The sequence below is a fragment of the Squalius cephalus genome (assembly GCF_949319135.1).
Source record: "Squalius cephalus genome assembly, chromosome: 25".
NCBI classification, from domain to species: domain Eukaryota; kingdom Metazoa; phylum Chordata; class Actinopteri; order Cypriniformes; family Leuciscidae; genus Squalius; species Squalius cephalus.
Genome location: NC_137146.1, coordinates 2,288,718 through 2,310,041, shown reverse-complemented (window position 1 = coordinate 2,310,041; position 21,324 = coordinate 2,288,718). Strand labels below are relative to the sequence as shown.

Sequence of the window (21,324 nt, the reverse complement as noted above, 5' to 3'; positions counted from 1 at the left end):
AAGTTTTTACATTGGGATGAAACACCGATTCACTATAAAACCAGGAACATGTACATATTTTGATTTCACGTTGACCATGTACTCCACACGTCCCAGATGTGGGCCGGATGTGGGCCGGATGTGGGCCAGATGTGGGCCGGATCTATGTTGCTGTCTGGACTGTAACATCAATGAAATTTGATTTTATGGACAGAAATGTCTGCATGTTAAATCCAAATTAAGTGCTTTTTAAGCTCTTGCCAATGGATTTCATTCAGTCTAGACGCCATATTTAATTTGATGCATATAAAATTAAGATATTCAATGGATCAGTTTCTGAGTAAATCATTTCTGCGACCCCAGATCAGAAAGAAAATACATACACACCTAAAATAATGTAATTCAAGTGAACATAGAAATGCATTGGTGTTTAATAAATGAGCCTTAATGTCTCACACTGCGATTTCATTATTTTAATGGTTTGTTGCCCTCACAGCCTCATTCTTGCCCAATTAAATATGGCATCCAGCCTGAATACGGTCCATATTAACATCTTCAAGTGTTCAAATCTAATGCAAACAAACCCAAACTGAGAAACGCATAACCGTGTGATGAAAAATGGCATTAACAATTAATGAACAGAGCTTGAGTTTATTTGAGCCACTGAGCCTTTGTGTGTGTTTTAGGGCTGTAAATGTAGTTAGCGCAGGTCACGTATCAGTTTTCCCGTAAATTAAAGCCGCGTCGAGTGTCATTTCATCTGTGTAAATGTACACAGTGACATCTGATACTTATTTACCATTCATTGGGTCAGACGACACACAACAGCGCTTTAGACTGGAACACGATAGACACGGTAATCAGTCAATCTCAGGTTTAACATGAGCTCTAATGCTGGACTAAATCAGTGTCATGTTCACTACTGTTCAGAAGTTTAATGTTTTTGAAAGTCACCATTTATTTGATCCAAAATACAGTAAAAATGTGAGATATTATTATAATGTGAATCATCTGTTTTCTATGTGAATATACAGTAAAGTGTAATTTATTCCTGTGATCAAAGCTGAATGTTCAGCATCATTACTCCAGTCTTCAGTGTCACATGATCCTTCACAAATCACTCTAATATGATGATTTGATGCTCAAGAAACATTTATGATTATCAATGTTGAAAACAATTCATATGTGTTGTCGAATGTTGAACAGTAACATTATAAATATCTTTACTGTCACTTTTGAGCAATTTAATGCATCCTTGCAGAATAAAAGTACTAATTTAAGTATTAATATACAATAACTTTTGAACAGTAGTGATATCTGGAAAGGTTTGCTTGCATCACAAATTGATTCAGATGAATTGATTTTTATGATAAATTTCATTTTTTTGAAAGAAAATCTCATGCTTCATTTCCGTAACGGTTTGAGTTCGATGATGCTCTTCTTTTTTCTTCTTTCTCTCTTTTTTTTTTTTTTTTTCTTTTTTTCTTTTGAGCAATTTAATGCATCCTTGCAGAATCAAGTACTAATTTAAAGGGATAGTTCGGCCAAAAATGATATTTAACCCATGATTTACTCACCCTCAATTCGTTCGCAACGCGCGTCGACCGCTACCGGAAGCAAGATATTTTAATTTATAAAGTTTTAAATATGTATATTTTTACGACAAAACCGCACGGATTACCCTCAGAAGGCCTTCGTTTATCCCCCTGGAGCCGGATGGAGTACTTTTGTGAAGGATGCATGCACATTTTGGGACTTGAAGGAGGTGGACCCCATAACTTCACATTATAACCACTGAAAGATCGAAGACATTTTCTAAAATAACTGAAAATGTGTTCGTCTGAAAAAAGATTGACATATGCATCTCGAACGGCTTGAGGGTGAGTAAATCATGGGTTAAATATCATTTTTGGCCGAACTATCCCTTTAAGTATTAATATACAATAACTTTTGAACAGTAGTGATATCTGGAAAGGTTTGTTTGCATCACAATTGATTCAGATGAATTGATTTTTATGATAAATTTCATTTTTTTGAAAGAAAATCTCATGCTTCATTTCCGTAATGTTTTGAGTTTGATGCTCTTCTCGGCGAGTCGGCGGATGATTTACAAAAAGCAAAAGAAATGCATGAGCAAAAGATGAATGATAAACACAGGATTTAGTTCTAGCAGGCACACTTGGGATCTATTGCTACATAAAACAGCCCTTCACCAAACCTGCCAACCCGCGTCCGAGCGGACTGCTCTCCTAATGTCAGTTCGAGATAGAAAAACACATAATCGTCACTAGTAATATAAGCCACAGTTACAGCTGGAGGCCCTTACAGTAGAAACTTTGACACCTTTTTAATTCCAATAAATATCATTATCATCCTACCTAAATGTAGCAAATTATTGCTGAACGTGTGCAAAACAATTATTTTCAGCCTTAAAAAGAAAGTGTTCTTTTAACCCCTCCATCCCATGCAGTTTTTCTCATGCAAAATAAATACTTCACAATAGAAACAAATGTGTGGTTTTGAAAAGAAGCGTGTGAAGACAGGGTTTAAAGCGAGCGACCGTTTCAGGCGCACGTCTGATTGTCTTTGTCTGGTCGTCTCGATAACGACGACGCCGAGCGCAAACGGTCAACGGAAAAACATGGCGAGCGAACGGAAAGTGCAAACAGCCGTGTCAATTATCACCGCTGCCTTTTCATCGCTAGCGACACACAAAGAGGTAATCGTCATGCTTTCCGAGATGGCGTGAGTATGAGCGTATGACAGACGGATAACATTTAAATGGATGCACCACCGCTAAGAGTCTCCTACGAATAATCTCAAATCTCGAAAGGAATCACGCCATTTTAAGTAAGACCTCTTTGATTAAAATGTGTTATATATGATAATTAATCGCGAATCTACGGATCTCATTCATGCATTCAAACTGTGAAGGTGTGCATGGTCAAAGAGCAACTTTCCCCTTTGTATCTTCAACCACAAGAGAAATCAAAAACAGTCTACAAAAACCTTCGCCGTTGAGCTATGGTACATTCGGTAAACAAAGGAAAAGGCGTCACAGAAACGTCTCGCGATCTCGGTCTGTGTTTGGAAAGGGTTCGCTGAGGTCCGTGGCCTCCGGGATTAGAGCGTGAAAAAGCTCGCTAGTCACTCGCGTTACGCTGTCGTACGACGGCGGAGAAGACGTAGCCGACAGCGTCTCCGTGACTTCGACTTCGGTGCCGTAGTTCTCCATTATCATGGCGACTATAAGGCCTTCGTTCTCCGGCAAACTGTCGTCGTCTTTGTCGGCGTCCGCCATGTTGATTTGCCGGTAAAGTAACGAAGCTTGTTTCATCTGCCGTCGCAGTAAATGCCGTCGATACGAGCGCTGGATCATCGTCGCGGATACGTCTTCTTGCTTCCGCCGTAGAGTCGTGGTGATCGGCTCGTACGAGATCTTCGACGGATTCGCCATCATGAACTTCTCCTCCATTTGCTGCTTAAGAGCGTCCATTTCTCCCGACTCGCCCAGCACGCGTTTGGTGAAGGCGAAGAGGATATCCAAGCAGTGGATCTTGTCTCCGCTCACCATCGGCAAGTCCATGTTGATGAGCTTGATTTTGTTGGGTTTGGCGATTCTTAGCGGCTCGGAAAGTGTGTCCGCGAAGTCCGAGAGTTTCGAGTACTCGATGAACTGCGTCGCTTCCGGGTCGAACTTTTCCCAAACCTCGTAAAACATCTCGAAATCGTCCTCGCTCAACGGCTCGGTGCTTTCCTCCGTCGCCACGCTGAAGTTCTCCAGGATAATCGCGATGTACATGTTCACCACGATCAGAAACGAGATTATGATGTAGGTCACGAAGAAAGTGATTCCCACCGAAGGATTCCCGCAGTTTCCTCGAGCGTTCGTCCCGGTGTGAGGAACGTCCGGGTCGCACTCCTCGGGAGAGTTGTTCAGGATGGGATTGAGAAGATTATCCCAGCCGGCAGATGTTGTGATCTGGAAAAGGCAGATCATGCTGTTCCCGAACGTCTCGAAGTTGAACATGTCGTCGATGCCGCCTTGCTTCTTGACGTAGGCGAAGTTCGCCATGCCGAAGATGGCGTAGATGAACATGACGAGGAAGAGGAGGAGGCCGATGTTGAAGAGCGCCGGGAGAGACATCATCAAGGCGAAGAGTAGCGTGCGGATCCCCTTCGCCCCGCGGATGAGCCGGAGGATTCGCCCGATTCGAGCCAGGCGGATCACGCGGAACAGCGTGGGCGAGACGAAGTACTTCTCGATGATGTCCGCCAGAACGATTCCTGTGGTGAGGAACACACACTGATCAGAGGGGCAAGATCTCATGTGTTGACCACATCAACTAACAATGATTTGTTCGCATCAGGGCTGAAACTATTAACCGTTTCTGAAAAGCTGAAATTAAATCAAATTCGAAAATTCGAAACGGCCTTGGAAATAATCTGAAATAAGTGAAATAAGCACTAAAATAATTAACTGGAAATAAAAACTAAAAATGAAAATGAAATAGAAATAAGTTAAACCTAAATAGTAATATTTATATATATAAAAAAAATATATATATATATATATATATATATATAAAAAGAATTATATATATATATATATATATATATATATTTTTTTTTTTTTAGATAAATAAATCAGCAATAAATTTGCATTTATTGATTTTAGTTTATTTCTACATTTACTACATTTTTTAAATCATAAGTTGTATCTGATAATTGTATTTAACATTAAGTTGAACGTGGGTGACATGAAAAAGTTATGATTAAAGTAATTTATTTCTGAAATATTTTTATTTTTATATAAATATGTGTGTACGTTTTTCATGTCACTCACAGTTTTTCAGTGTAATATATATTTTAATTATTAAGCTGAAAAAAAAGTGTATGTGGCATGAAAGTTGTATATTGTTTGTTAATATGAAACATGTATTTTACTGCATTTTATTATTTTTAATAACAATAAATATTTTGATAGATTTTTCATGTCACCTATACTTATCCAACTTAAAGTTAAAATTAATAATTTAAATAATTTTCTAAAAAAGGAAAATACATATTTTAATTATTTTTTATGATTCACACTTTTTATTTTCGTATTTTCACATTTTAATTATTAAACTGAAAAAGAAATGGTGCCATGAAAATTTTAATTTTTTTAATGACCATAAAATATACAACATGAAGTTATATCTGATAATATTAAGCACTGTGCACTAACATGAACAATGAACACTTGTATTTTTATTAAATATAAAAGTAATTAATTAACATTAATTAACAATAACGAGCAAAACATTTGTTACAGTATTTAATAATCTTTGTTAACGTTAGTTATTAAAAACCATCCGTCCATTGTTAGTTCACAGAGCTTTATTAACAGACATTTTAATAATGTATCAGTAAATGTTGAAATTAACATGAACTAAGATTAATAAATGCTTTAGAAGTATTTTTCATTGTTAGTTTATATTAACTAATGTTAACAAACATAATATATTTTGCGTTAGTAATTTGCATTTCTTTTGTAAACACTTAGATTAGTCTTATCTCACACTCTTTCACTGGTAAAAAATAAAGTGTCGTGCTGGAAATGAATCCGATTGGACTGTGTGAACAGTAACGCCCACCTTCTGTGATCTGATTGGCCGTCTCAATCATTTATAAGTGCTGTTAGACCAGCCTAAAAGTTCAGCTTTTAATACTTTTTGTCATGCAAGAATATCAAATATCGGAGCTGAGGACAACATACTGTACATGAACCCCCGAATCTAGACGTCATATCGTGACCAGACCAATTACTAACCATGACCACTCCTGATTTATGGTCAAGCTGGTCCCGTTAGGAGTCAAACTGCTGGATTCTACAACATCTGAGACGTGTGTCTTTAAGCTTTTAACCCTGTCGAGAAGCAGACGAGCGTTTAGAAGCTCAATCACTGGCCAATCACAGCAGCTGACAGCCTCCATCGCTCAAATTACCTTCACCTTAAACCAACCCCGCTCTGTAGAGACGCCACTGTTGACCTCTGACCTTTCTCTCGCTCTCGTCTGGAAAACGCCTCGTTGGACCACTTAAGCAGCGGCTGACTGTTTATTAGTAGGTGAAGTGCTACAAAACTGCACTGAATGTCTTCAGACCTTGAGATGTAATGCCAAGGTCATTACAAAGAGGGATATTACAGAATTTAATTCTATTTGACAATTGTTATGTGCAGAAATATAATATTTTACATTTGTTTTACTTTATTTTGCTTATTATATTAAATTATTATTTTTAATATTAAGTTGAAAGTGGGTGACAAGAAGAAAATTATTATTAAAGTCATAGTTTTTTAATCTTATTTTAAATATTATGCTGAAAAAGTGTATGTGGCATTAAAGTTGTATACTGTATGGTCATTAAAATAAGTAAAAATAATTTTAATAATATGAAACATGTATTTTATGGCATTTTATTATTTTTAATAACAATAAATATTTTGATAGATTTTTCATGTCACCCAAACTTATCCAAGTTAAAAATAATAGTTTAAATAATTTTCTTAAAATATAAAATCTAATATATATTTTAATTGTTAAACTAAAAAAGTGTTTGTGCTATGAAAATTGTACATTGTATGATCATTAATGTATAATATAAAATAATATGAAACATGTATTTTACGGCATTTTATTATTTTTAATAACTATAAATATTTTTTATATGTTTTTCATGTCACCCTTACACCCATACATAGTTTAAAAATAATGAATTTAATAATTTTTAAATAATTTACAATAAAATAATTCAAAGATGCATAGTATTAAATATTGAACTTTTCTACATTTTATTATTTTTTAATAACTATAAATATTTTTACATTCTTACTAATCCAAAATATGTTTAAAAAAATAATTTTAATAATTTTAAATAATTAACATTCTACCATATATTTTAATTATTAAGCTGGAAAAAGTGTAGGTGGCATGAAAATAGTATATTTTATGGTCATTGAAATAAGTAGAAGATGCATAATATTAAATAATATAAAACATTTCTAAAAATATATTATTTTTAATAACTGTAATTTTTTTGATCCATTTTCAATTTATATTGGACATTTTCAAATCCAACTTAATTAATAACTTGATTTTTTAAAAGAAAAACATTTTTCTTTTTTCGTGGACGAGCCCTTGCTGGTGGAGAGCCTTAAGGAAATATTTATTTTATGAGTTTTTATTAATTCCAGTATTATATCCTTACCCACAATGGAGAGGATGACGACCACAAAGTCAAAGATGTTCCAGCTGACGGTGAAGAAGTAGCAGCGCAGGGCGATGATCTTGATGATGCACTCGGCGGTGAAGACGACGATGAAGGCCAGGTTGATGTAGTAAAGGATGTACTCGAGGCTGGGAGACTGCTCGTCCGTCTCCACCATCATCGTCACCATGTTGAGGATGATGAGCAACATGATGATGATGTCGAAGGCTTGTTTGGACACCAGGTCGAAGAAGAACCCCTGCACCGGGTTCTGAGGAGATCCACACACACACACACACACACACACACTCAATCAACATGTGTGTGCGCTGGAGATCTAAGCTTGTAAGACTGTTCTACTTCATTTTATGCATAATAATAATTTAAACAAAAACAAAAAAATGACATGGAAAAATTCATACTTTTTTTATAGTCATTACAATTAGTTAAAAAAAGTGAATAATAATATAAAAAATATATTTGTACTTTTTATGGCATGACCAAAAATTATTATTTTTTTGCATGGTCATTATACTACACTTATTATTTTTGATATACAAAATTATACATATATATATCATTAATTTATTATATAATTAAAATATGCTGAAAAAGTGTGGGTGACATGACAAATGTTTATTTTCATTTTAACATGGTCATTCTACTAGATTTTATATAATATAATATAATATAAAAGAATATAATATAATATAATATAAAATAATATAATATAATATAAAATAATATAATATAATATAATATAATATAAAATAAAATAATATAATATAAAATAATATAATATAATATAATATAATATAATATAATTAATATAATATAATGAGTCATTAAGTGATTATATAATTAAAATACGCTGAAAAAGCATGGGTGGCATGACAAATGTATATTTTTTATGGTCATTATACTACATTTTATATAATATAATTTCTATAACAATATAATATAACATAAAGTCCTAATGTCAGGTTTAAATCACTAGATTGTGATTGTGGTTTCTCTGAGATGTTATGATCGTTGAGTTACTCACAGGAGGTCTTGGGATCGGTTTCTGCGGTTTCTTGGATCCCAGTTTCTTCATGGCATTATAATATTTCTTCTGTTCCTCCGTCATGAAGATGTCCTGTCCACCTAAGTGCAGACAAACACGGCTGTTATTATTACCGTTATATTATTACACTCATGATCACACCGACATTAATACTTATCTTTCGTTTCTGTTGGTTGAAGTTGTCAATGATGACACCAATGAAGAGATTGAGCGTGAAGAAGGAGCCGAAGATGATGAAGATGACGAAGTACAGGTACATGTACAGGCTCTTCTCTTTAATGGGCTGCTCTTCCACCTGATTCATCACATTATACACACTCAAATGAGCAAACAGAACTTTTATATGGGTTTGAATATGGGGTTTATGATCTACTTACGGATCGCGAGTCGACTGCGGCATACATGATCTCCATCCAGCCCTTGAAGGTGGCCTTGAGAAGAGCACAAACCGTTTGTTAAAAGCATGTTTCTGCTAATCTTGAATCAGAATAACTTCTTCTCTTCTCTGATGACGAGGGCGGGGCTAGAACCTGTCACTCACATGAGATCAGCCAATAGCAAACCACAACCGGCCAATCAATTCCTCACAGACAAAATCAAGCCCCGCCCACATCTGTTCTCGTTCCCGAAGCGTTTCACTCGGATATACGGAACAATAGGGAAGAAAAGATGAGCGCAACTTCTGTTTCATTAAATTATGACACTTTCACATAAATACTTTATTTTATTTTTAATATTAATTTAAATGATTATTTTTAACATTAACTTGAAAAAGTGTGGGTGACATTTTTATATAAATATGTGTATACTTTTTTCATGTCACCAATAGTTTATATATATATGAAATTATTAAGATGAAAAACTGTGGGTGGCATAAAAATTGGATTTTACTACATTTTTCTATTTTAATATCTATAAATATTTTTTTAACAATTTTTCATGTCACCCATACTTTTCCAACTTAAAGTTAAAAATAATTTTGATAAAAAATCCTATTGGTTGTAAATAAGCTCCAATTTCTTTATGTAATTTTTTTAAATATATTTTGGGCTGAAATTAAACGTCCTCGACAGGTTTCGTGAGATTCACAGATAAATATTAAATAACATGCTGCACATGCTTTGAAAAATGTTATTAATAATTTAATTAATTTTAATAATAAAAAAAGTATTAGTAAGTAATAAGCTGACATGAAAATTGTATATTTTATATCCATTGAAATAATAAAAAATTAATATGAAGTTCCTACATTTTTTTTATTTTCAATTACTAAATATTTGTATACATTTTTCATATAACTTATACTTATCCAACTTAAAGTTAAAAATAATAAATTTTCTTTTAAAATGAAGTACAATCGAATTTATATTTGAATTATGAAGCTAACATGAAAATTGTAGTATACATGAAAAATAGTGTATTTTATATCCATTAAAATAATAAAAAAATGAATAATATTAAATGATATCAAAATCTATTTTATTTTTTAATAACTATAAATATTTTGTATACATTTTTATGTCGCCCGAACTTATCACATGCACATAAAGTTATAGAGTTCATAAGATTAGAAATACTTTCTTTTACTTCTGCTCTTGTCATCTTTAGATCTTTTGTACTCATCAAGAATGAGATTTATAATAAAGCAGGAGAGAAGCGCTTAATTAAGTAGTGATGTAGAACTGGGCAAATATGTGCTGTGAATCCCTACGGTTGGTCTTTTCTCCTTCGTTACTGGTAATTACTGAAAGGTTTGTATTGGGCGAAGTCACAGGAAGTGATGACAGGAGTTAAGTGGCCTGTTGCTAGGCGACTGCATCAACTAAGTTAAACTGAAGAATGAAGTGCAAAAGCTCTTGCTGGGCACAAAGTTCGGGATAAAGGCTAAATATAAACGTCCACTGCCTTGTTGATTGATCCGCGCTCTCGGACACACAGAGGTGGGAAGTGGCCGGAAGAAAACCAACAAAAGTAAGCAGGGGTGGAACGGATCGCACTTTAACTTTACAGTTCAAAAAACTGCTGTATTAACCATCATAGAGGGAAAGTTTATAATTTGGACGTGTTTTGTCTTGACAATTTACACATTCAAACAATTTTAAATGCGGAAGAAGAGGCAAAAATCAGGACTCGCGCGTTAAGAGAGAGAGAGAGAGAGAGAGAGAGAGAGAGAGAGAGAGAGAGAGAGAGAGAGGAGAGATAGAGAGAGAGAGAGGGATAGAGAGAGGGAGAGAGAGAGAGCTATTCACAACGCCAGAGTCAGCTAATTCTCTAGAGAGACCCACTGTATTTATTCATTTATTAGGATAAATTGTGTTTATTTATCTATTTATTTATATTTACTATGCTACATATGACATGATCTATACATATATGTTTTATTTGTTTTATTATTTATATATAATATGTTGATGCTTTGGCAACATTGTGTTACACAGTCATGCTAATAAAGCTCATTTTGAATTTGAATTTGAATTTGAAATTTTGAGAGAGAGAGAGAGAGAGAGGGAGAGATAGAGAGAGAGAGAGAGAGAGAGAGGGAGAGGGGGGGAGAGAGAGAGAGAGAGAGAGAGGGAGAGAGAGAGAGAGAGAGAGAGAGAGAGAGAGAGAGAGAGAGAGAGAGAGAGAGAGACAGCCTAATATTCCTGCTGTCGTTTGTGTCATTAATGTTAATAAAACAACAGAATACAGCTTTAACAGATTAACCTATATTTAACTTCTACAGTGAAGAAATAGTGTTATTTTACATTTAGGCTTCATTATTAATGTCTGTACCTGAACACTACTGTTAGACTTTATAACTTTGTTATTTAGTATTCATCTCTGATTGTAATTTGTGTATTTGTTCTTATTTTATTACTGACTGTTCACTTGTTTTTAATAATGTGTGAACTTTATCAGTTCGGCTAGTAGTTTTGATGTGGTATCGAAGAACTTCAGTAATAAGTGAAAAGCATAGCCCCCCCCCTCCCCCATATATATATATAAATGATCCGATCCGTGAATTTTGTGATCCGTTCCACCACTAAGAGTAATCTCAGCACGTTGTCGAAGTTGCAAATAAACAATGCAAGTATTTTTTTTCGAGTGCAGAAATCTGACCTGTTTCATTTATGTGTGACTAACAAATAAGAATAACATTATGTTTATTAGTTTATATTAAAAATGCAAATGCATGGAAATTTTATATGCAATTAAAATACATAAAGCTTGTTATATTCCTACTGACTTATTTTGCATTACAGTAATTTTCGCTTTTTGTCATAAAAATGTTTTATTGCTCCTAAAACTTATTTTTAATAAAAATAAATATTTTGATCACCCAGCTTAAAGTTACAACTAATAATTGAAATAATTTTCTAAAAATGTCAAATCTAGCATGTGTTGTAATGGTTAAAGTGTAAAAGCTCACCACTTGCAGGAGTGCGAGGTACCCTGCGCCCACGTTGTCGAAGTTGACTTTGACTTTGGTCCAGTAGAACTGTGTGTTGTTCATCTCCAGACACTCAGACTTGTTGTTGATGTCGGAAGCGTTGTAGATGAAGCCCGTTCTGTTGACGCAGCGCCCGAACTTCCCAGCGAACAGGTTGACCCCCATGATGCTGAAGATGAGCCAGAAGATCAGACACACCAGCAGAACGTTCATGATGGACGGGATCGCCCCGATCAGAGCGTTGACCACCACCTGGAGACCACACGAGACACGCAGAACCGTCACACACACTTCACACCACAATCAACAAACACCAGGCGCTGTCAATCCAGCTCTGATCGTGATTTATGAATGGCCTTTGGCGATTGGCATTTATGCTTTCGTGTCAGCGATCTAAAACTCGTGATGTGACGAGGCAGTTTAAATGTCATTTACAGCCATTCATAAAGCATGAACATTATTAAAAGCTGAACTCCACAGGATTAAATGCATCAGAGGATATGAGTTCACTACAAATTAAATTAAAACAAGTATTTCAATGCCAAAGCAAATGCATTTCATGTGCATTTAGCAAGTACTTGATTTAATATATTCTCAATATTAAAATCTTTTTAAAAATATCATATTCAAATATGATGAAATCTTTTAAGAATCTTTCACTGTTCATTTACAATACATCAAATAAATTGGCATATTTTTGACAATTTAACTGTGAATCTCACAAAAGCTGTCAAGTCTACATCACATCTCTCTTCATTATTTGCATGCAAATCAGTTTTCAGTTTAATAATTAAAATACATATTAGATTTTAGAATATTATTTAAATTATTATTTTTAACTTTAAGTTGGACAAGTATGGGTGAAATGAAAAATCTATCAAAATATACATTTACATTTTTAGGAGCAATAAAACATTATTTTTATGACAAAAAGCCTCATTGTGAAAATGCTCATTACTGTAATGCAAAATAAGTAAATAAGAATATAACCAGATTTATGTATTGTAATTGCATATAAAATTTCAATGCATTTGGATTGCATAGCTTTAACATAAACTAATAAACATAATGTGATTCATATTTATCAGTCACACATAAATGAAACAGGTCAGATTTCTGCACTGCAAAAAAAAAATATGGCATAGTTTATTTGCAACTATTTGATTTGATTTAAATAATAAAAATTTTAAAAATGCATTTATTCCAATTTCCTAGAATCATCATAAATGGATGGAAATTTGTATCCAGTTCAAATACATAAGTCTTAAATTTAGGCCTAAATATTTTGATTTAAATGCAACATAAAAATAGAAAACAAATTTCTTTATGTAATTTTTTACATTTATTTTAGGCTGAAATGAAACATCCTCGACAGGTTTCGTGAGATTCGCAGATAAATATTAAATCACATGGTTTGCACACATTTTTCTGAACACTGTAGGAATAATCACAACAACACCATATCATCATCGTCAACATGCAGGAAATATTAGCTGGATGTAAAAGTGCTGAGACTCATTCAGGGGTTTAGCTGGTTTCTAAAGGCTGTGTGTGAGCGAGCACTTTCTCTCTGCTGTCGCTCTAAAGCGCTGTGAAGTTTAATATGATTTTCCAGATTTACGGCCAGCGGACGGGGAATTCCTCGCCTCTCAGACTCACTTTCACTGAGCGTGCAAATCTAAACCAATGCCATTCAATCGCTCGCACTGCGCTGGACAGAACTGCAGACTAACAGCAAATCACACTGTACATTACATAAGCATATTTCTTTTTGATTGATTTCTTATTATTTCTTTATGGAAGCGTGTTTCCGCCCCGGGACAACATTTTAAAAAGATAATTGCGACTTTTGATCTTGCAATTGCAAGTTATACACTAAAGTTCCATCTCACAGTTCTGACTTTTCTTTCTGACAAAGTTTACATCTCACTATTCTGACTTCTTTTCTCAGAATTCTAAGTTTATATCTCGCAATTCAGACTTTTTTCCCTCAGAATTCAAAGTTTATATCTCGCAATTCAGATTTTTTTCTCTCATAATTCTAGGTTTACATCTTACTATTGTGACTTTTTCCCCCAAAATTGTGTTTACATCTCACTATTCTGACTTTTTTTTCAATATTCTAAGTTTACATATCACTATTTTGACTTTTTTTCTCATAATTCTAAGTTTACATCTCACTATTCTGACTTTTCCCCCCAGAATTCTAAGTTTACATCTCACTATTCTGACTTTTCCCCCCAGAATTCTAAGTTTACATCTCACTATTCTGACTTTTTTCAATATTCTAAGTTTACATCTCACTTTTTTTCTCAGAATTCTACATTTATATCTCGCAATTCTGAATTTGTTTTAAATTTCTAAGTTTAAATCTTGTAATTCAGACTCTTTTCTCAGAATTATAAGTTTATGTCTCGCAATTCTTAATTTATTTTAAATTTCTAAGTTTAAATCTTGTAATTCTGACTTTTTTCTCAGAATTTTCCCCCAGAATTCTAAGTTTACATCTCACTATTCTAACATTTTTTCCTCATAATTCTAAGTTTACATCTCACTATTCTGACTTTTTCCCCCAGAATTCTAAGTTTACATCTCACTATTCTGACTTTTTTTCAATATTCTAAGTTTACATCTCACTTTTTTTCTCAGAATTCTACATTTATATCTCGCAATTCTGAATTTGTTTTAAATTTCTAAATTTAAATCTTGTAATTCTGACTTTTTTCTCAGAATTATAAGTTTATGTCTTGCAATTCTTAATTTATTTTAAATTTCTAAGTTTAAATCTTGTAATTCTGACTTTTTTCTCAGAATTTTCCCCCAGAATTCTAAGTTTACATCTCACTATTCTGACTTTTTTTCTCATAATTCTAAGTTTACATCTCACTATTCTGACTTTTTTTCTCATAATTCTAAGTTTACATCTCACTATTCTGACTTTTCCCCCCAGAATTCTAAGTTTACATCTCACTATTCTGACTTTTTTTCAATATTCTAAGTTTACATCTCACTTTTTTCTCAGAATTCTACATTTATATCTCGCAATTCTGAATTTGTTTTAAATTTCTAAGTTTAAATCTTGCAATTCTGACTTTTTTCTCAGAATTCTAAGTTTGTCTCGCAATTCTGAATTTGTTTTAAATTTCTAAGTTTAAATCTTGTAATTCTGACTTTTTCCTCAGAATTCTACATTTATATCTCGTAATTCTGAATTTGTTTTAAATTTCTAAGTTTAAATCTCGTAATTCTGACTTTTTTCTCAGAATTCTACATTTATATCTCGCAATTCTGACTTTTTTCCCTCAGAACTTTAAGTTGCATACCTTTTGTGTTGTATACCAATTACCTTTTTTAAATGCCATGGCGAAAACAAGCTTACATGTTTCTTTAATCCATTATAAATCAAACTTTTATTATTTTTTATGCATGTTTATGTTCTTAAATGGTTAAATGGCTGAAATATCTCTGTGGATGAAATGTGCTGTATAATAATATTCTAGCACAGCATGTAGGTCTATGAACATGGTGTTGTCTGGATGAAGATGAAGATAACACTGAGTGGGTGAGTGATGAAGAAAACAAGCAGGCGACGAGGCGGCACTGGCTTCCCACATGCTAAAAGCCCATTTTTGACATTCAATTATCCAGAATACTGATGGTGTTTCCCAGCGGACAGAAACTAGCTTCATCATCTGGCTGTTTCTCCTCATTCAGTCTGTTTAATAATCTACCGCAGGGCCTGAGACAGCACAAACACTACTGTACACATATATCACAGTAACACCCTGTAATACTGACAGAAAATCAAACCAATTAATGCATACAAGAGAAGGAAAAGAAAGATAACACTGTAAATGTAACACTGAAAACAAGAAAATGCGCTCCACCCGGCCCAGAAGTTCTCCTTCGGATAGTTTATTTCAGTCTTTTATATGCTAACACAATTTTAAGAGACAGTAGATGTATCAAATGATCATTTAATAATAATACATTTTTATTTAGTCATATATTTTATTCTTAAATAATTAAAATCTACTCAAAAGGTCACAGTATTATGTAATATTTTAATTATAATACATTTATATGTAGTTATAGATTTTATTCTTTATTTTATTAAAATCCACTCAAAATGTCACTGCATTAATTATGTAATTTTATAAGGACTTTATGACAAAATAATCCCAGTTTATTTCCCAATACTGGAAAGTCTTTCCCCATTTCTCCTGTAAAGCTTCCAGCAAAAAAACGAGACGTCTCCCTTCAGAGTCAGTCTGCATGAAGATTAAATGGATCAAATTTGATTAAAGAAAAGTGCAGTGAGAATATCACAGAGATGGAAGCAGCTTTTATAACAACCACTGATGCTGTAAAAAACACTGACATCAGGAGGACGTGTAGATGCGGGTTAGTGGAGTTACTGGTGGATAGAAGTAAATAAACTCAACAAAAACATGAGCATATTGGGCTGATGGGGGAAATCTGATGAAAGCACATCACATTTCACTCAAAAAAGAAGAAAAAAAAGAAAAGAAATTACACTTTGTATAAAGTAAATTAAGCTTTTTTAGGACCGTTATGATTTTTTTGTGTGCATTGTCTCATTATTAATAACAATGAAACTTTTTTTTTTTGTTGTAATTCTCATTATTCTTAATGTTAATTCTCATTAAATTCTCTTTAATGTAATAAAATAATGTTTTACTACTATACTATCAGCATTTTTAGTAATATCAGCATAAATTACAACAAACACTACCATGATGTATAAACACTTTGCCAATTAAATAAATTAGCATTATTATTTTTTTACCATTACTATGACTATTACGATTTTTGGTTGAAAATGTGATTAATTGTCATGAAAATGTCAGAATACAGAAAAAAAATGTAATTTTCCTCAAATAAAAGCTTAATCTTTTTGATTTTGGGGTGAAATATGACCTGAACATCATTTCACACCCACAGATATTTTCTTTATAACTCACAAATGAGATTTTAATCAGCTCTGCAAACAATCTAATGTAATTAATTAGCAGATTAACATAGTAACCCTGCTTAAACCAGCATAAAGTGGTTAGTTGGTCTGGTTTGATGGTTTTAAAGGGGTTTTTGTCAGCAGGGCGACACCATCTTAAACCTTTAACATTTATTGCACAAAAGATTCTTCATAGTGGAAAAAGGTTTTTTAGATTATTAAAGTGTTTTCACACTAAGACACAAATGGTCACTGGAAGCTCCTTTTAAAAACCTTCTCTAGCGGCAGCTTTCACTTATAAAACGTGAATATAAAGTAAAAATAAAGGTTCTTTTTGGCATCGATGGTTCTAAGAAGATTCTTTATGTAATATACATTCCATGAAAAGTTATTTAGATTAATAAAATGTTCTTCACACTAAGAAAAAAATGGTTATTTTAAGAAGTGATTGCTGAAAGGTTCTTTGGGGAACCAAAAATGGTCAAATCAACTTTTAAAAGCCTTTATTTTTAAGAGTGTCTGACCTTGAAACCACCTCAGGCTGGTTTAAGAAAAGACTTTTTGTCATTTTTAATGTTTGTTTTTCCGTCCTCAGCAAATTCCCTAAAACTGTTTTTGAAACTTCCTGTCTGTGAGCATAAAAAGAGAGAAAAGGCCTCTGGAAATGGAGCATTCACAGATGTGACAGAGAGACGAGTGTATCTTACCCTCATGCCTTCAAACCGGGACAGCGCTCTCAGCGGTCTGAGCGCTCTGAGCGTTCGCAGAGATTTGATGGCAGCAAAGTCGGAGTATCCGAGTGTGTTTGCTACGAGGCTTACTAGAGACACCTATGAGTGACACAGAGCCGAGGACAAAGAGAAGATACAAATGCAGCGTTAATAAAACACACGTGCGACAGTCCTGAGGAAGGAAAACACACGTCAGAAGGCGGCGCCTCTCTGTGCTGGGAGGAAGAATGAGGATTAATCAGGATTCTCGGAAACCCAGTTTCAGCGGTCAAAGCTGGATCTGTCAGTGATAAATGTTGTTTTAAACGGCGTGGGTCATTGTTTTCTCCACACTCTTTGACCTGTTAAGGGCTGAAGGGCAGTTTAGTGGGCATCTTTGAGCCGTCTACTGAGTGTACTCGGACTCGGGCCCGTTCGGAGCGGGTCTTACCCTCATCCCAGCAAAGCGGGAGACGGCGCGGAGAGGCCGGAGTGCCCGGAGAGTCCGAAGAACACGCATGGTTCCGATTTGGTCATAATTGAACGCACTTGCCATCAGACCAATCACTGAAACCTGTATGAATTGAATTATAGTTCATTTAGTTAGAGTTTCTCATGAATTTCATATTATTCATATTAATCAAATGGGAATTTCAATGCCAATGTAAATGCATTTAGCAGATTTGAATGCACTTGATTTAATATATTATAAATATTATAATTTTATACATTTCATATTCAAATATGATACAATTTTCTAAAAACCTTTCACTATTAATTTACAATACATAAAATATTTTGAATTTAAATATGATGTTCACTACAAATTAAATGTAAAAAATATTTCAATGCCAAAGTAAATGCATTTCATGAATTATGGTTCGTTTAGTTAGAGTTTCTCGTGAATTTCATGTTATTCATATTAATCAATTGGGAATTTCAATGCCAAAGTAAATGCATTTCATGTGCATTTAGCAGATTTGAAAGTACTTGATTTAATATATTCTAAAATCTTATACATTTCATATTCAGATATGATAAAATCTTCTAAGAATCTTTCACTATTAATTTACAATGCATACAATATTTTGAACCTAAAATATGAGTTCAATACAAATTAAATTTAAAAAAGTATTTCAATGCATCTCATGTGCATTTAACAGCTTTGAATGTACTTTACCTAATGTTTTGATTTATTCTAATAGGAAAAATTTAAAAGACATTAAAATGACTTGTGTCTAAAACACATATAAATATATATTCTATAAATTACATAATTTTTTAAAAGCAAGACACTAAACATTGTTTTTTAAATGCATTTGTCAGTTTTGAGATTTTGGGCTATTTGGCTTTTCACAGTGTGTTGTTTCAGATTAGTGGAAAGACATCCAAAATGTACTTTTAAGTGTTTATTTTATTGTTATTTATCTATTTGTGTCTGTAGATTTCAATTTCAGTTCATATATTTAAAGGCCGTTTTCACAAAATGAGTTTTTTCTCCACTTCAGAAGCACTTATATTCACCAAAATTTAAGTTTTATTCCTATCTATATTCTGAAGGTTTTTACTGAGGGGTTTGTTTATATGTCATTTGCCTTCATTTTTACAACATTTTATTCCTGAAAGCATGGTGAAAATTAAGTACTTTCTGTTTGTTGACAGTTTTTTCTGATTTATGGAGTGATAAAAAGAGAAATCCAAAATCCCCTCAGTAATAAACTTTAACTCTAATATGTCAACCAATTCAAACAAGTATTTTAAACCTGTTTTTATCCAATGTTCAGATATTTGTTCTGGAATCGTATGCATATTTACATAGATAATGCATATTTCCAAAAACTTTTTTTTTAAATTCTTTCTGTTCTAAAAATATACATTTTAAGCACATTTCATGTATTTGAGGTGAAGGAGAAGTGTGTGATTTCTCCAACACTTACATCACCAAACAGATTCGAGAAAGTATTTTAACATCAAAAATAATTACACTCTTTAGCTTTCACATCACATCTTTAGCATTTAGTTTCAAATTCACAGCCCTCCTCACCAGTATATTTGTTTTCTTTTCACTGAATTTAACCACATATTTAAAACTCAAATCCATATTTATAAAAGCACAGTACAGTAAAGATTGTTCCATGTACACTATGAATTACAGTGCATTACAGTGTTGTAGTTAATAACAGTGATGCGGTTCTGGTTGTTTTGGCTCTTTGGTCACAGTAACAAATAGCATTTATAATTGAATAGATAAAGAATTATCTACCACAAATGTGACCCTGGATCACAAAACCAGTCACGAGTCGCACGGGTATCTCTGTGGCAATAGCCAACAATACATTGTATGGGTCAAAAAATTATCGATTTTTCTTTTATGCCAAAAATCATTAGGATATTAAGTAAAGATCATGTTCCATGAACATAATTAGTAAATTTCCTTCCGTAAATATATAAAACATGTATTTGTGTGAGTGAATGCAGCACAATCGTGAACATAAATGAACAACTTTAAAGGAGATTTTCTCAATGTTTCAATTTTTTTGCACCCTCAGATTCCAGATTTTCAATAGTTGTATCTCAGCCAAATATTGCCCTATCCTAACAAACCATACATCAATGGAAAGCTTATTTATTCAACTTTCAGATTATGTATAAATCTCAATTTCAAAAAATTTACCCATGTGACCCATGTCCAGGGTCACAAATATAGAAATGCAGCTTAGAAAATCTGAATAATGAGAAAAATACTGAATTGCTACAATTATCTATTTGTAGAAAAATTTTTTCCCAATTATCCTGAAATAACCCCTAAATTCTTTAAGTTCTGATAATTATTCTATAAACATTAAAAATGCTTTTTTTTTTTTGGACTCTTTCAAAGAAAACAACAATTTATAGATTTTCTTTATTCATTTAATGTGCATTTAATACTATAAAAGCACTCAATATTAAAATTAACCTACACAATGAATTCAATACTTTTAACCTAAACACTTTATGTTTTAAAAGTTGAGCATAAATTGATATAGAATCAGCCAACCCAAATATTACAGTATACTTTATGTATAAATGAATACCTACAAATACTAATGATATCATGATGTACTGAAATACAGGACCAAAACAAACAGCACCGTATCACTGCACTGTATCTGGAGAGTGAACAACAGCAAAACAATATGACAATTACTATAAATGATCTTTTAATAAAACTCACAATTTGATTATTTGATTATTATATATCATAAAAGTTGATCTCTGTAAAACTGGCCTCATTCAGTCTCCCTGAGATTTGAAATGTTTTATAATAAAGCACTAAGCTGTTATTCATATGCAATTAGACGCTGGGAAAAGTAAGCGGATGCACTTACATCCACGATGAGAAAGTCCAGCCAGCACCAGTAGTTGGTGAAGTATTTCCTGAAACCGTAGGCGATCCACTTCAGACTCATCTCTAAGATGAAGATGTACGTGAAGATCTTGTCTGCGTATTCGAGCACCACTTTGACCACTTTCCTCTGTTCAATGTAAATGTCTTCAAATGCCTTTCAACAGAGAGAGATGCAGAAGAACACACACAGTTCAGGGTGAGGAAGACTTCAGACCTTCATCTGTTCATTCTGTCAGGATTACACACTGAGGGAAGACGGAGAGCAACAAGCTACACAATATGACAAAAAAGCAGTGTTTAGATCCTGATGAGCCATGTTATAAAGAAAGACAGTCATTCGGGTTTGTTAAAATTGTCAATTTAGTATCAGAGAGATATTATTATTGTTTTTATTAATATGTTGACTTTTAAAAATTTATTATTTTTATGTTTTCTGTTATCATCCAGTTCTGTTTTTGCTATTTAAAAAAAATCTTTTAAATTTAAAAATCTATTTTATTTCAGTTCATTTTTATTTA

The 21,324-nt window shown here is 33.1% G+C and overlaps 1 protein-coding gene across 1 annotated transcript in view; it reads right to left on the bottom strand.

Annotated features, from left to right (window-relative positions):
- Positions 1-1,491: 1,491 nt before the first annotated feature.
- scn5lab (sodium channel, voltage gated, type V-like, alpha b) overlaps positions 1,492-21,324 on the bottom strand; it is a 175,836-nt gene continuing 156,003 nt past the window's right edge. The window contains exons 20-27 of the mRNA XM_079862460.1: positions 20,787-20,960; positions 17,416-17,538; positions 11,713-11,985; positions 8,678-8,731; positions 8,454-8,595; positions 8,280-8,380; positions 7,235-7,505; positions 1,492-4,266 (exon numbers count right to left, since the gene is read on the bottom strand). Coding sequence (XP_079718586.1) covers positions 3,035-4,266; positions 7,235-7,505; positions 8,280-8,380; positions 8,454-8,595; positions 8,678-8,731; positions 11,713-11,985; positions 17,416-17,538; positions 20,787-20,960 — 2,370 coding nt within the window. The 3' untranslated portion in view covers positions 1,492-3,034. The remainder of the gene's footprint in view (positions 4,267-7,234; positions 7,506-8,279; positions 8,381-8,453; positions 8,596-8,677; positions 8,732-11,712; positions 11,986-17,415; positions 17,539-20,786; positions 20,961-21,324) is intronic.